General features: G+C 46.2%; 2 protein-coding genes across 2 annotated transcripts; both read right to left on the bottom strand.

Annotated features, from left to right (window-relative positions):
- Window positions 1–1223: 1223 nt before the first annotated feature.
- LOC123348947 (olfactory receptor 5B21-like) lies at window positions 1224–2539 on the bottom strand. The gene has a single exon (XM_044986656.1). The coding sequence runs from the start codon at window positions 2537–2539 to the stop codon at window positions 1553–1555; it is 987 nt and encodes a 328-aa protein (XP_044842591.1). The 3' UTR covers window positions 1224–1552.
- A 12390-nt stretch (window positions 2540–14929) lies between these two features.
- On the bottom strand, window positions 14930–15889 carry LOC123348663 (olfactory receptor 6X1-like). Its single transcript, XM_044986254.1, has one exon. The coding sequence runs from the start codon at window positions 15887–15889 to the stop codon at window positions 14930–14932; it is 960 nt and encodes a 319-aa protein (XP_044842189.1).
- Window positions 15890–16410: the final 521 nt, after the last annotated feature.

Below are 16410 nucleotides of genomic sequence, written 5' to 3'. Positions count from 1 at the left end.
GGCTGTACTGCAAGGGAGGGACCCAGGCCCACCCTCTACTCTGGTTCCTGGCCCAGGGACCCTCTGGCGGCAGCCTTGCTGTCCTCTTTGTCTCCCCTCCATTTCTGTTTCCCTGGGCCACTTCCCCGACGACCCCTTGCACCCGTTAGGCCCTTCCCTTCAGGGCCTGCAGCCTGGCAGGCTCCGGGCTAGAGCTCCCTAACCTCCCCGAGCCAGGCCAGCACTGCGCTGTTCGACGTGCTAGTCTCCACCCTTGGAGACTGACCTTCCCCTCTGGAAGGCCTGGGACAGACTGACTGCTCCCTTCCTGGGCAGCCTTCTTATAGGGCTGAGCCTGGCCCTGATTGGCTCACAATAAGCCCTTCCTTGATTGGCTCCCTGTCTGCACAGGCATCCTGGCCTGCCACAGCCCATATTCTCCAGGAGTGGGGCAGCCGCCCAACTACAGGCACTGTGAGAACTTTTAGGAGAGTCAAAGGAGAATGAGCGCAGATGATCAGTTAAAATGCAGGAATTCTGCAGAGGGTTTAACGACATTCCGAACTACCCAAACCTATGGAGCTTATTTGTGGTCAGCATTTTTTGGTGACTTGTGGGGATACATTTTAGACAGTAGCTTTCTCTTTTTTAAGCATAAAGAACTTGTATGTTGTGAAGGCTATTTGTTTAAGGAAAATCCCCATGATGGAACACTAAAGGATAATAAGAATAAGAAAAATAAAGTTTCAATTGAAACATTATTGTTGTTATTATTATAACATTTTTAACATAACATCATCTGATTACTGTATCATTTAAACCATCATTAGTAGTGTAAAAACCCACCACATTTGCCTTGAGAATTAATCAGAGAGAGAGAGAGAGAGAGAGAGAGAGAGAGAGAGAGAGTGAGAGCAGTCCCAAGTTTTATTGACACATGCTTCTGTTGTAACCTCAGTGGATGCCAAGACTGGAGAGATAAGAACAATTAGGGTAGCCTAAAATATCCACCATATCTTGTTTTTACATTAACCAGACAGTCAGGTGAATATCAGTCTTCAACATGTATTGAAAGATGCCGCTGATACAACCCCTGTGAAAGACAACTTCTGAGAGAGGATGAAATCCACCTCTCTGTGAAGGGTCTACACAAAGGCTACAAGCCACTTCTTTTAGACTTCACTGCTGAAAACAGGATCTCGGTGGGGAAATGAGTGATACAGATGCCTTAGATAGACCCTCCGCCCTGTGAGGAAATTCACCATTTCCAACCCCCTGCTTCTTCCATTGATGTCCATGGGTTATAAATGCAGTTGAGTTCAGTAGGAACTGGATGGGTTCTGCTCCATTGGCTCCATTTCCCCAGGCAGATCTAGGGTCCATCCATCCCTGAGTCAGGGCTTGCTTGGCCCGGCTCCCCTTACTCGTACAGGTAGCTCTTCCTGACAGCAGGTGTCCCGGTATTTAACAGAACTGATCTAGTGGGTAAGGGCTGCCTGGACGAGCTGTGGTTCAGAGCATCACACCAGGAGATGAGTTCCCATTAGCTTGACTTGATTGCAATGTACAATAACTACACACAAAATAGTTTGCTATTTGTTCTGAAATTCACAGCCTCACTAGCAGCTTTCCTCAGGGCCTCCTTCACCTCTCTGTTTCTCAGGCTGTAGATGAGCGGGTTGGCCAGGGGAGTCAGGATGGTGTAGAAGAGAGAGAGCGCTTTGTGCAGGTCTCTCAGTGTGCCGGTGTCTGGCAGCAGATAGACAAAGATCAGGGTCCCATAGTAGAGTGTAACCACAATGAGGTGGGAGGAGCAGGTGGAAAAGGCCCTTTGCCTCCCAGCGGTGGAAGGGATTCTGTGGATGGTGGCGATGATGCACACATAGGATGCCAGGGTTAATAGGAAGGGAGGCAGTGTTAATATGGAGGAGAACAGGAAGGTCACAAGAACCATCGGGTGCGTGTCACTGCAGGACAGTTTTACTAACGGGGCGTAATCACAAAAGAAATGGTCAATTTCATCGGGGCCACAAAAAGTCATTTGTGATATCCAACATGCCGTGACGGTGCAGGCCACAAACCCACTTACCCAAGACCCAGCTGCCAGGCGGAAGCAGACACTGCCATTCATAAGGGCTGCATAATGCAGTGGTTTGCATATCGCTAAATACCGATCATAAGACATCGCTGATAAGAGACAACATTCTACAGCTACCAGGGAACCAAAGAAATCAAGTTGTGCTACACAGCCAGGGACAGAAATGGTCCTGTCCCCAGTCAGGAGACTGGCCAGCATCCTGGGCAGGATGGTGGAGCTGTAGCAGGTCTCCAAGCAGGACAAGTTCCCCAGGAAGAAGTACATGGGCGTGTGAAGATGTTGATCAGCCACAACTAGCACAACGATGAGGATGTTCCCTGCCACGGTCACAACGTAGATCACCAGGAACATCAGGAAGAGCGGGGTCTGCAGTTCAGGGAGATCCCCGAATCCCAGCAGGATGAATTCTGTGATGGATGTTTGATTTGTCCAGTCTCCAGTCCACTTCTCCATGTCTGCCATGGGCTCTATCAAGACATATAATTAAATAAATATAACCTGTGGAATATGACATGAAAAAGGCAATTTGAGGTTTTGTGGTGTCATTGTAATTTTGTTGAAGTTTAAATGCAGCCATGGATGAGTTTTTCCAGGATCTCTGCTTTTCCAGGCATCTGAACTTTGTCCTGCCAAAACCATCAACATAGATACTGTAACCCGGAACCTGTAGCCGGGCTGGTACCTCAATTATCCGCTGTTATGCTGTGTAGTCTAGTGCTGTGGGTGAAATCTGAGAGTCGGAAAAGCGGGGTTCGATTCCTGACTCAATGTGACCTTGAGAAAGCCATGTAGCTCTGTACCTCAGTTTCCACAGCTGTAAAGTGAAAACAATGGTGCCTTGTAAAGTGGCTTGTCATCTTCTAATAAACATAAGTATTTAACGTCTTCCCAGTGCTCTGAGACCATTGACAGCTTTCTATACACACTCACGAGTAAAGGCAAACACGTCTCCTTGTCACACGGAGAGCTGATTTTTATCCCAGTGTCTATGTTAGTAAAGAGCGGTATACAAGTGTTTAATTAAGCATGACTGTATTAGTTTAAGTGCTTGCTTATTCCTTCTTCATATTTGTGAGAGAAAAAAATTGTTGTACTCGGCTCAAACTGTAAACTCATGTACAATAGGTTTTCTTTTATCGTCTGGAACTGAGAAAGCGCTCTGAGAAACGAATGAATGAATATGCAGAGATAGCTAGATACACAGATAAGCCAGACAAAGTGTGTGTGTGTAGCGGGTGGGGAGTATGAAGTGACTTGCCTCCAAACTTTAATTAACAATAATCTAGAGCAGTGGTTCTCAAACCTGGGCCGCCGCTTATTCAGGGAAAGCCCTTGGCGGGCCAGGCAGGTTTGTTTACCTGCCGCGTCCGCAGGTTTGGCCGATCACGGATCCCACTGGCCGCAGTTCCCCGCTCCAGGCCAATGAGGGCTGTGGGAAGTGGCATGGGCCGAGGGATGTGCTGGCCGCCCTTCCTCCAGCCCCCATTGGCCTGGAGCAGCAAACCGCCACCAGTGGGAGCCGCGATCGGCCAAACCTGTGGACGCAGCAGGTAAACAAACCTGCCCGGCCCGCCAGGGGCTTTCCCTGAACAAGTGGCGGCCCAAGTTTGAGAACCACTGATCTAGAGGACTGTTTATGCAGTGAGCAACTGCAGAGCCACAAATTCATATAAATCTTCACCGATACCAGCCACGTCCATTCAGGCTAGTCCTGAATAACTCCAGGGTGTTCTACAATCTGAAATTGCCTCGTCAGGCCATGTCTCATCGAAAGACAGTGGTTCTGCTATATGTTATTCACTACAGTGGCTGCTCAAAAAACTACCAAACAAACATTTTCACTAAAATTCCTAAAACCAAATGTTTTTGGCTGACAAAGTTATAAATCCCCAAATTTAAAGCCCAAACTGAAAATTATTCAACCATAATATGATTTTTTAAAATCGTTTGGGGTTGTTTTTCAATTTTTTTCCCAATGAAATACTGAATTTTTTTTTTGCGAAATTGGACACATCTTGTGAAAATTTTTTATTTCCTTGAGAACCCAATTTTCCATCAACTAAATGCTGACAGAATTTTCTCTACCAGCCCTAGTAGGTACTATAATGTAAGGAGAAAATATTTATTAGACAGAGGTGAATTGGAATGAGAACACTCATAATCTTACATTGTCTTTTACCTTCTGGAAATTTGATAAAATTGTCTTTCCTCCAAAACTGGTATAAGAAAAACTTGGGATCTCTGGGTGACCTCTTCAAACAACCTTTCAGAGACCGATTTCAGGATACAGATTCTCCAGTCTGTCTCTGATCCCCAAATTCTGCACGGATCTCAGGAAAGAGATTTATATTCCTATGAGTCACTCTTCAACAATAATTCTGATCACTGGCCTGGCAGAGTTGGCTTGGATCTCTTATCAAAAGGCAAATGTCTGCCCTGTTCATTATATGAGGGAGAAAAGTATCCCTGGAGAATAATGCTGATGGGAATTTTCAACTGCTGTGAAGGTAGAGTTAATAATATAGTTATTTTTAGTCCTTACATTCAACAGGTATAACAGAGAGGGGAACTCAATGGGATGGTGTTGGAGACAGAAAAGTTTCTATCCTCAAAGGAGATCTCTCTCTTTACCAATTCCATGGAATGCTTGGTGTGATCAGTCGTCCGCCTTCTCCACTATCCTGTCTCTGACAGTGACCAGCACCTGCTGCGTTCGATGAAGGTACTAGAAAACTTGCAGAAGACAGTTATGCAACAAAATGCCTGCACGGCATGTCCCCTGGTGACCTCTTTTCTTAGGCTTCCCTAGCTGTAAGATGGGGATAATCACATTTATTAGTGACACTATTGGGAGTGGTGAATTGCTGTGAGGATTGATCAGTGGCTATTTGTTCAGGACGAGTAACTGAATCCAGTGAAATTTGAACTCTGTGGAGAAAAAAATCATGTCAGGATATATCCAGTGTAACACATGGAATCAACTGGCCAGATCCCCAGATAGTGATTTCAGTGAAGCAACACAGAGTTTTCAGCTTCGGGTCTAGCCCGATGGGGTCGCACTGGTGTAAAGCAAGAGTTAAACCACTGAAGTCTAACAGGAATGACATTTGAATAGGTTTCTGTATGGCTACATTCTCCTCTCCCTCACTCCACGTGTACAGTTATGGTGGGTCTAGGTCTCTGCTCCAGCAGTTTTGCCGCTCCAAGCAGACGGAAAAAAAAAGCCGCGATCACGATCTGCGGCAATTCAGCGGGAGGTCCTACGCTCTGAGCAGGAGTGAGGGACCCTCCGGCGAATTGCCACCGAATAGCTGGACATGCCGCCTCTCTCTGGAGTGGCCGCCCCAAGCACCTGCTTGCTAAGCTGGTGCCTGGAGCCAGCCCTGCTTCTCACTCGCCCCAGTGTAAATCAGCAATAATCCCATTGCAGTTAAGGAGGCTGATTCTTCGGGGGCTCACCTTGGTGTTAATCCAGAGTGACTCCACTGAGGTCAGTGAACCATATTCTCCTCTCACTCATCCTGATGTAAATCACGAGTAACACCATTGAAAGTCATGAGGCTTGGTATTCCGCTCACACAACACACTGTGAAATAGGAGTACCTAATGAAATCAGCAGACCCAAATTTATTCTCACTTATGCTGGTGCAAAATCAAGAGGAACTCAAGTGAAGGCACTATAGTTAAATTGATACGTGAAAACTTTTCACAGAACAAGACGCTAACTCCCACCTTCTAAGCCCCCGCCCCCCCAAAAAAACAACAACCCACAACTGATATGGGAACTTCAAAGAATTTCTACATTCTGGAATCAAAATGTTACATTTCCATTTGTTGACCCAAAACTGAATGTTTTTTGACATCGACCTCTGTGTCTGTCAGAGTCACTGCAGTATCCCATGGGAACTGCAGTTCCAAGTCCCACATGTTTCATTCTCCTCCGTGGGCCTTCCTCTCTGGCCAGACTACATCTCCCATGGTGCAATGTGGTGTCTCCCTGTGGCTGAGCTGCTGCAGTGGATCATGGGACGTTGTGGAGAGGGAAGTCCATAACTTTACCCTTGTTCAATGCTCGACAGACATGTGGCCTGGTTCCTCACTTGCTCGTCACCTTTTAGGAAGGGCTGAGCACCAGAGCAGGTTGAAAAAAAGTTCCATCAAAACATTTTTCACTGAACAAGAGGAAACATTCCTCCCCCCACCCCCCACCCCCAAGCAATTTTGTCCAAATGTGTCCTTGTTTTTCCAGGCAGCTCTAGTTAGCACTTGGCATGACTGGATCATCTAGTCAGTCTTGCTCTTTAATTAGGTCAAACTTTGCATTTTGTTTGAATGAAATGAGGACACTAGCTACTATTATGGCTTGTGGAAGTGAGTTCTATTCCATGCTTTCTCTCTCTCTCTGTTTGTTTGCAGTGGTGTTGTAGCTGTGTTCGTCCCAAGAGAGAGACAAGATGGGTGAGGCAATATCTTTGTTTGGACCAACGTCTGTCGGTGGAAGGGACAAGCTTTCGAGCTTCACAGAGCTCTTCTTCAGGTCTGGGGAAGGAAAGCAGAGTGTCTGAGCTAAATACAAGCTAGGACAGATTTTTAAGCATAAGGGGTTTGCACATGCTGTAGGAGACCACTTAAAACTGAGTGCGCAATTAAGGATTAAGAGGCAGCGGGGTGTGTTACAGTGTCTCTGTGGAGTCCATGGTATTTAGTGTCTAGCAGAGTTATGAATTTAAGTTCCCAGGCTTACCTTTTGAGGGGTGAGTACTGACAGGTTGGAACTGGACTGATCGCATTGTGAAAAGTGTTCACTTATGGGTTTTGTCCATTTTTCTGTGTGAGTTCACCCGAGGGCATCGTGATTGTCTGGTTTCACCCTCAGTGTTATTGTCTGGATATTTTGTGCACTGGATGAGGTACACCACATGTTGTGTGTAGCACTCATGAATCTTGAAAGGTTTGTTGTAGGGAACATTGATCATTGCTGCAGTGGAGATATGGCTGCAGGTTTTGCATCTGTTGTTCTGGCAGAATCTGGTGCTGCTTCGAGTTGGTGTGTCCTGATCTGTGGTGAACGTGCTTCTGATGATGATTTTGGGGAGGTTGGGGGGTTGTCTGAAGGCCATAACAATCTAACCCTCACTTGCCCACTTAATTCTCCCAAAACATGTGTTTACTCCTTATGCGTAACAATCTGTCCCAACTCCTGTCAGGCACCAGAACGGAAGCAGGAAGCCCATCTCATGGACATCCCCCGCACCTCCCAGACAGCACTGGAGGAGGATGCCATGTGAGTCAAATGCATAGTGGCAAAGATCAAGACCATGGGCGAGGGAATGCAGTAGACAAGGACATGGAGTCTGGGACTGGGGTGGGTGGGAATAGAAACTGGGCCTGGAAAGTTGGGGGTAGGGAAGAGAGACTGGGACCCTTTTGGAAAGAAGACGGGGTCTGAGAGCTGAGGGGAGAGATTGGGGTTGGGAGCTGAACAAAGAAACTGGTATTGGGACCTGATGAAGGGCAGGAAACAGGGAGATCAGGTACCATGAATGAAGATGTAGGGGTCTCAGACTGGCTGGACAAAGAGACTGGAGCCAGTGGAGAATGGGCAGAGCGTTCGGTGAGGAGGGACAACACACCTGAGGAGAATCTGGGGTTCAGGGAGAAAACTGGGACCCGCTGGGCTAAGAGACTGGGACAAGAAGCCAGGAAGTGGGGAGCCTGGAACATGGAGCCTGGCGGTGGTGGGTGACATCAGAGGAGGAGCCCAGAAGGGAGAAGATCTAGTAGTACTAATAAGAGGAGTCATATACAAATTAAAGAAATATTCACATATATGTTACGTACGAACACGTTTACTGTGTCCACAAGGATCGTTCACGCAGGAATTTATAACAAGGGGCACACACTGCTCTACGTACAGAGACGCACACTCGTGGAGGTTTCACTGATGCGATGAAATGCAGAGGCATGTGATAAATTAGTATAATATGCAGCGTTGGCTCCCTCACCTGCGGTCTGGTTTCACCTTAAACACGTTGGCTTGAATTTGTGGATTCTGAGAAACCCATGAATTTACTGACAGCTTTCCTCAGGGCCTCCTGGACCTCTCTGTTTCTCAGGCTGTAGATGAGCGGGTTGGCCAGGGGAGTCGGGACAGTATAAAAGACAGAGAACGCTTTGTTTGGGGCTCTTGGTGAATTGGTATCTGGTAGCATATCAAGGTCCCATAGTAAATTGTAACCACGGTGAGGTGAGAGGAGCAGGTGGAAAAGGCCTTTTGTTTCCCGGTGCTGGAGGGGATTCTCAGGATGGTGCTGATGATGCAAACATAGATGTCAGGGTTAATACAAAGGGAACCATGGAGAAGGCTGAGGAGCATATGAAAGTCACCACCTCCAGCCCCCAGAGATTGCTGCAGCTGAGTTTTATTACTGGGGTGAAATCACAAAAGCAACTGTTGATTTCATTTTAGCTGCAGAAAGTCAATGGTGACATCAATATTATCACCATGGTGATAGCCAGAAACCCACTCATCCAAAGCCCAGCTGCTAAATCTAGGCAAAGCCTACCATTCATGATGGCTGCTTAAAGTAGCAGTTTACATATGGCTAAATTCCAGCCGTAAGCCATCATGGATAAGAGATAACATCCCGTACACACCAGAGAAACAATGAAATAGAACTGCCTGACACAGCTGCTAACAGAAATGGTCCTGTCCCCAGTCAGGAGACTGGCCAGCACCCTGGGCAGGATGGTGGAGCTGTAGCAGGTCTCCAAGCAGGACCAGTTCCCCAGAAAGAAGTACATGGGGGTGTGAAGATGCTGATCAGCCACAACTAGTGCAACAATGAGGATGTTCCCTGCCACGGTCACAACGTAGATCACCAGGAACATCAGGAAGAGAAAAATCTGCAGCTCCAGGAGATTCCCCAGGGGATGAATTCCATCACTGTTTGATTTCCCCACTCTGAAAAGTCCATGAACTGTACATAGAAAAAATTAAACAAAACCTATAAAATTGATGAAATTAGAATTTTAATACAGGGTCAATAATTAAACCCATAAATATTCAGAACCCTCCCCCTTTCCCTACTGATCACTAACACATGTGTGAGCTGAGAACCCAGTGAACATGTATGTCCTGATGCCTGAGGCAACCATAAATGCACTGCTGCATTTCATTAGCCACCGACCCTGTTGCAGTCTCCATTTCTTCAAACCCTAATTCTAAGGCCCTGTGGGATTAGAACTGGGCCTATAGGGGGCTGCGGACAGTGCCACATTGCCACTGGAAGCTTAGGCTAGAGGAGTCTCTGAAGCTAGGCAATGCAGGAAGTACCACCTGGTAGGGCCTGAGTGGTGGCCCCTCACAGCTCAGTGATTGGCTGATACTGGCTGAGTAACAATGCTGGGTGCCTGTCTTCTCCTGCGCCAGACCCAGTCTGATGTAGATCCTAGACTCTGGCTTGTGGCCCGTGTTTGTCGGTGATTTTGCTGTCTATAAACTGGTGCCTGGCCCGGACTTCCTGCCATTCTGACTGGACTCACTCCCAGTGTCAATGCTCGCCACCTGATTATGATTTTGCAGCTGATGTGTGGGCACAGTCTGCCCACAGCCCAGCCCTGACACTAACTCTGGTCTTAATAGTGTCTTGCAGACACCTTTATTCAACTTTTTTCCCATTTGTTTGGCTAGAATCCAAACTTGTGTTGAAATAAAGCAAATCTAAACTCAACCTCCTTTCTTTCGGATTGTAGGACAAGGTGCAGATTTTCAAAAGTATCTGAAGCCTGTTAAGGACCTAACTCAATCCATGGGATCATGTACTTAGCATGTGTAAACACTTCTGAAAATCCCACACTGGGTACCTAGCTGCATCTTTAAGTGCCATTAAACTCCTTTGAAAACTGCACTCAGGCCTTCAATTAGTGTGTATTGTCAGAGTCCAAGAACTATGCCAATGTACACCCGCTGGAGGCCTGCCCATTAACGCCAATGGAGCATCTCAGATTCACATCACCTGGCCAACTGATTTCCAAAGTTACGCTGCTTTACACCAGGTGCTCCACTGACGGGGGTGGCATTGACCCTGTGTATTTAAAAATGAGACAATCCGTGTTTAAGCAGCTCCGCCTGGTGGCAGAACTCTACCTCATTGTCTTCTTGATCTTCCCACTTGCTCTGCTCCCATTACAAATACAAACCAGTAGGACATGCCAGTTAACAGGCAGAAGCACACGCAAGCCATTGCTGTTGCCCTTCTTAAAGAGCAAGATATCGATGTTTGAATCGTAACCTTTAATTATGTACCTGTGACACTGATGTTCCCCACTGCAGCTGCAGGAGGCTGGAGAACCCATGATGATGAACTCAGTGTGGGCAGTTTCGTTTGCCGTTTTCTTCAGAGCTGAGGGGGACGACTCGAAAGGGAATAAATGTAAGGAATGAGGCCGAGGTTTCAAAGCCACCTAGAGAATTTGGATGCCCATTCCTTATTACAGTTTATGGGAACTGGGCATCTAAATCCCTTCGGTAGCTTTTGAAAAACTCAGATTTAGGTTGGTTGTGAACTAGGGCAGAATATTTTAGGGGATAATTTCAGCTTAAATTGTGCAATATAAAGCCAGGAAAGTGTGTCTCTTCATGTGTGTGTTTGTGTTTGATTGCATGATTGTGTTTGTTACTGTATCTGGTTGCGTGTGTTCGTGTCTGTGAGAGTTTTATTGTGTATATATATGATTGAGTGGATGGTTTCAGAACACACATAATGTGCAGTGGCAGTCATCTGAAACCATCCACTCAGTGTGCCGCGGCAGTCAAAAAAACGAACAGAATGTTAAAAATCATTAAGAAGGGAATAGATAAGACAAAAATATTATATTGCCTCTATGTAAATCCATGGTACGCACACATCTTGAATACTGTATGCAGATGTGATCGCCCCATCTCAAAAAAGATATATTGGAATTGGAAAAGGTTTAGAAAAGGGCAACAAAAAATGATTAGGGGTATGGAACGGCTGCCATATGAGGAGAGATAAATAAGACTGGGACTTTTCAGGTTGGAAAAGAGACAGTTAAGGGGGGATATGATAGAGGTCTATAAAATCATGACGGGTGTGGAGAAAGTAAATATGGAAGTGTAATTTACTCCTTCTCATAACACAAGACCTGGGAGTCACCAAATTAAATTAATAGGCAGCAGGTTTAAAACAAACAAAAGGAAGTATTTTTTCCCCACACAATGCACAGTTAACCTGTAGAACTCTTTACCAGAGGATGTTGTGAAGGCCAAGACTACAAAAGGGTTAAAAAAAGAACTAGATACATTCATGGAGGACAGGTCCAAAAATGGCTATTAGCCAGCATGGGCAGAGATAGTGTCCCTAGCACAGGGGCTTGGTCTGAACTTCTGTCTTCTTTATTGGTAGATCTAGCAATTGTGGAATAGTTAGATTTACATTTTGAATACTATTTCCATCCATTCTAATCTAGTTCCCATCCCCAGCTTCAACATAGAAGTTCCTGCTCGCCACTTCCAGACATCTCCCTCAACTTCATTTCTCTCTCATGTTTCTTGTTACAGTGTAAATATAACCATTTCTTCACCGCTTATTTCAGTGCTTTCCCTTGGGACTCAGCTGGCAAAGAGCCTACAAATGTCCCCTAGGATGAACTTGCAGAAACTTTTTCATATGCAAAGACTGGGCTGAATTTTCTCACTGAAAACCAGAGAAAACTCTTTGAAACCATGTACATTTTGTCCCAGCTGAGTTTGCATCCCATCTTTCTTCCATTTAACATGTCAGAAACATTTCCTTCTGCCACGGAGTCACAGTCCAGCGCTCTCCCACAGCTCCACCACAGACACAGGGAAGATCCCTTTAGAGTGTTACCCCTCCGCAGGGTCACGCTATCTCGCGGGATAAGCCCTTTGATGCCACTGCCTCCTGGGAGTGCACCTGTGAGCCTGCAGCCCACTTGCCTCTCTCCAGGAGCTCCCCGCAGTGAGTCCCCTCAAACTGGCAATGGAACCCAACCCTTTTCAGGCTGCAGCGACTCTCCCACAGCGCTGTCAAAGCGAAGCATTCGTTGGAAGTCTGGAACACAGTGTAGAAAGTTCTTGGATACCCTCGAGAATAGAAAGTTAGAGCATAGTCCAACTGGGGCTGTCCCAAGTCCAGGTGGGCTCAGACCCCTCTGTCTCCAGTATAGAAACGTTCCTTCTTCCAGATGACCACTCGATATCACCTCCCCAAAGGCCCCCTCCCTCCTTTGCCTTCTTTCCCAGGCTCTCTCTCCTCAGCTCTTTGTTCTCCCTCCGGCTACAACTGGCTGGGGTGAACCTTAGGGTCAGCAGCTGCTCAGTTACAAAGTGTCCAGGCTGCTAGGCAGGGTCACACATAGGCCTCTGCAACAACAAACCCCCTTTCCCACCACCTGGTTCAACATGCAGCACACAGGGGAAACTGAGGCACACACAGTATTCATGCCAAACATGAAGAAATCCCGCACACCTTCCACTGCAGAGCTCTGCTAATACCTCTGAGTCATGACCCACTGTCCTCTTGCTATTTTAGCCATGGCCAATTCCCCATCTCAGCTGATGCCCTTCAATCCCCATCCACAGGCTCCTCCATTCAAGCACTAGGCTCCCAAACCAAACATTTCTGCTGATGCCTCTCAATCCTGACCCACAATCCCCCTGATATTTCAGCCACAGACTCTCCACCATCCCCAGCTTTTAATGCTCCTCAAGTCCTGACCTGCAGCCCCCTTCTAGTCAACCCTGAGGTCACACACACCCTTCAAGGAAAAATGGTGAAAGTGACGTGCGTTACTGACGATTTGTGGTTGGACACTGAGAGAGCTTTGGGTTTTTGAATCTCAACTTCTCTGCCATTAAACAATTATTGTCTGACCCCCACCTCCATAATTTCCCCAGACTGTGAACACTGAAATAGATAAACTGAGAATATATTATTGCCCTTATATAAATCCATGGTACGCCCACATCTCAAATACTGTGTACAGATGTGGTCTCCTCACCTCAAAAAAGATATTCTAGCACTAGAAAAGGTTCAGAAAAGGGCAACTAAAATGATTAGGGGTTTGGAGAGGGTCCCATATGAGGAAAGATTAAAGAGGCTAGGCCTTTTCATCTTGGAAAAGAGGAGAGTAAGGGGGGATATGATAGAGGTATATAAAATCATGAGTGATGTGAAGAAAGTGGATAAGGAAAAGTTATTTACTTATTGCCATAATACAAGAACTAGGGGTCACCAAATGATATTAATAGGCAGCAGGTTTAAAACAAATAAAAGGAAGTTCTTCAATCAGTGCACAGTCAACTTGTGGAACTCCTTGCCTGAGGAGCTTGTGAAGGCTGGGACTATAACAGCGTTTAAAAGAGAACTGGATAAATTCATGGTGGCTAAGTCCATAAATGGCTATTAGCCAGGATGGGTAAGGAATGGTGTCCCTAGCCTCTGTTTGTCAGAGGATGGGATGGATGGCAGGAGAGAGATCACTTAATCATCGCCTGTTAGGTTCACTCCCTCTGGGGCACCTGGCATTGGCCACTATCGGTAGACAGATACTGGGCTAGATGGACCTTTGGTCGTTCTTATAAAAATTAAAAACAAGCTTAAAACCCATCATCTTTTTGTGCAACTGGGAAAATTTAAATCAAAATAAAAAAATGCTTATAAAAACAGCAATCAAATACTGCCACACCTACATATTCAGGAGGTCAGAATAGAGGATGTGGTGGGTCCTTCTGGCCTTAAACTTTTTGGCCAAAATCAAAATGAAAAGTTTTGATTTTACCAATAAAGGTCATTTGACCTGAAACAAGACAACTTAAAAAAAAAGTCAGTTTGAGAAAAGTCAAACAAATATCCTTGATTTTACAATAAAAAAAAAGTCATAAAGCAGGTGACAATAGTTAAATAGCAGATGAAAACCATTTGTAAATAGGGCTGGCTGGAAAACAAGATTTCTGTTTCACAAACAATGTCAAGGTTTTGATATTTACTTTGGTTCTGCATCAGAATGAAAACTGGAGTATTCAAAAATTTTCCTTAAAAAACAAGAGGTGCAACTCAGACTAGCCAATAGTTCAGTGGTTCTTACATGGGAGTCCCAAGTTCAAACCCCTGTTCCTATCAGGCCTGGCACCAACTTGAACTGGGGTGGAGGGGGATCTCACATCCTAGCCTGGGCTCAGCTATAACTATCCGGTCTCTGGTTTTGAGCAGAAACAGCTCCTGGAGCTGAGAGACGTTGCCAACAGTTTCCCTGAAAGGGATCATTTCTGTGTACAATTCAGGAAGGATGTTGATAAATTGGAGAGAGCTCAGAACAGTCACAAGAATGATTAAAGGAGCAGAAAACACTCCTTGTGAGACACATTCAAAGAGCACATTTTATTTAACTTAACCAAAAGAAAGTTAAAGGGTGACTTGATTATAGTATATAAATATCTACATGGAGAAAAAATATTTAATAACGGGCTCTTCAATCTAGCAGAGAACATGATCCAATGGCTGGAAGTTGAAACAAGACAAAGAAATAAGGCATGTGTGTTTAACAGTGAGCATAATCAGCCATTAAAACAATTTACCAAGGGTCTTGGTGGATTCACCATCACTGACAATTTTTAAATCAAGATTGGATATTTGTTTAAATGATCTGCTATGGGAATTGTTTTGCAGAAATTCTCTGGCCTGAGTTATACAAGGGGTCAGACTAGATGATCACAAAAGTCCCTTCTGGCCTGGGAAATCTATGATTTAGATCAGTTGGGGGTCAGGTTCCATTGAGTCCAATGAAGCTAAACTAATTTATACCAGCTCAGCATCTTTCCATCTCATTCTTCATCAAACACTTTTTTGTACACACTGCTTTTTTCAAGGCCTCTTTGACTTCCTTGTTCCTCAGCGTGTAGATAAAGGGGTTCAGGAGGGGAGTGATGACCGTGTTCTGCACAGAAACCACCTTGTTCAGCTCCAGTGAGGAGCCCACCTTTGGCCTCATGTACATGAAGATGACGGTCCCATACAGTATAGAGACCACCGTGAGATGGGGGACACACGTGGAAAATGCCCTCTGCCTCCCGCTGTTGGAAGGGATCCGCAATACGGCCGATATGATGAAAACATGTGATATCGTGGTGAAGGAGAAGGAGCTCAAGAGAACGAAGGCAGCCACTGCAAACACTATCTGCTCTAGGAAGCGGGTGTCGGCACAAGCCAACTTCAGCAATGGGGCCACATCACAGTAGAAGTGGTTAATGAGGTTTGGGCCACAGAAGGGGAGTTGGCAAACCAGGATGGTCTGCAGGAAGACAGTCAAGAAGCCACCCAACCATGACCCCAGGGCTAGCCGGAGGCATAGCCCATGGCTCATGATAGCTCCATAATGTAAGGGGTCACAGACAGCCAAGTATCGGTCAAAGGACATGGCAGCCAGCAGGAAAAACTCAGTAGCACCCAAGAAGAAGTGGAAAAAGGCTTGTGTCAAGCAGCATGGGATGGAGATGGACCTCATCTGGGTCAAGAAATTAGCCAGCATCTTTGGCACCAGCGTGGTGATGTACCAGATCTCAAGGAAGGAGAGGTTCCCCAGGAAGAAATACATGGGGGTGTGGAGACGAGGCTCACAGATAACAATAACAATGATGAGAACATTCCCGACGATGGTGAGTATGTACATGAGCAAAACCACCATGAAGAGAGAGATCTGCAGCTCTAGGGACACAGGGAACCCACGGAGGATAAATTCCATCACTAAGGTTTGGTTTCTGACGTGCATCGTTTGTAGGGAAATTCTCACTCTGATCCCCTTTGCCTGTAACAAATAATAAAATTATTTTTCAGGGTGACCTGCACTTGACCCCTCTCAGTCTCTGGGTTATGTCTTCATTGTATTTTTTTTAAATCTAGTGTGTTCTTAACTCAGTTAGGTAACTTGGGTTCAAATAACAGCGAAGACACAGCTTAGCAGCTCAAGTCCAAGGCCAAGGTACAAGCTGATTAAACCTACAGGCTTTAAATCAAGCTGAGTTGCTGTCCAGGGCCGATGCAAGGAAGTTTCATGCCCTAGGCAAAACTTCCACCTTGCGCCACTCCCCCACCCAGCCACGCCCACCCGCCCCTCCCACCAGAGAACCCCCTCACGGCAGCTAACCCCACCTGCCACGGCAGCTAACCCAGCCCCCCACCGGGCAGCTACCCCCCTGCAGCTAACCCCGCCCAGGGAGACCCCCATGCGGAAGCTGACCCCGCCCCCTCCGCGGCAACTAACACCACCCGGGGAGCCCGCTCCAGCTCTCC

The sequence above is a fragment of the Mauremys mutica genome, chromosome 13, assembly GCF_020497125.1.
Source record: "Mauremys mutica isolate MM-2020 ecotype Southern chromosome 13, ASM2049712v1, whole genome shotgun sequence".
Classification (NCBI taxonomy): Eukaryota; Metazoa; Chordata; order Testudines; family Geoemydidae; genus Mauremys; species Mauremys mutica.
This window is presented reverse-complemented; position numbering and strand designations above follow the sequence as displayed.

Coding starts and splice junctions, on each gene's coding strand:
- LOC123348947 (XM_044986656.1), bottom strand. CDS start 2,539: ATGGCAGACATGGAGAAGTGGACTGGAGACTGGACAAATCAAACATCC.
- LOC123348663 (XM_044986254.1), bottom strand. CDS start 15,889: ATGCACGTCAGAAACCAAACCTTAGTGATGGAATTTATCCTCCGTGGG.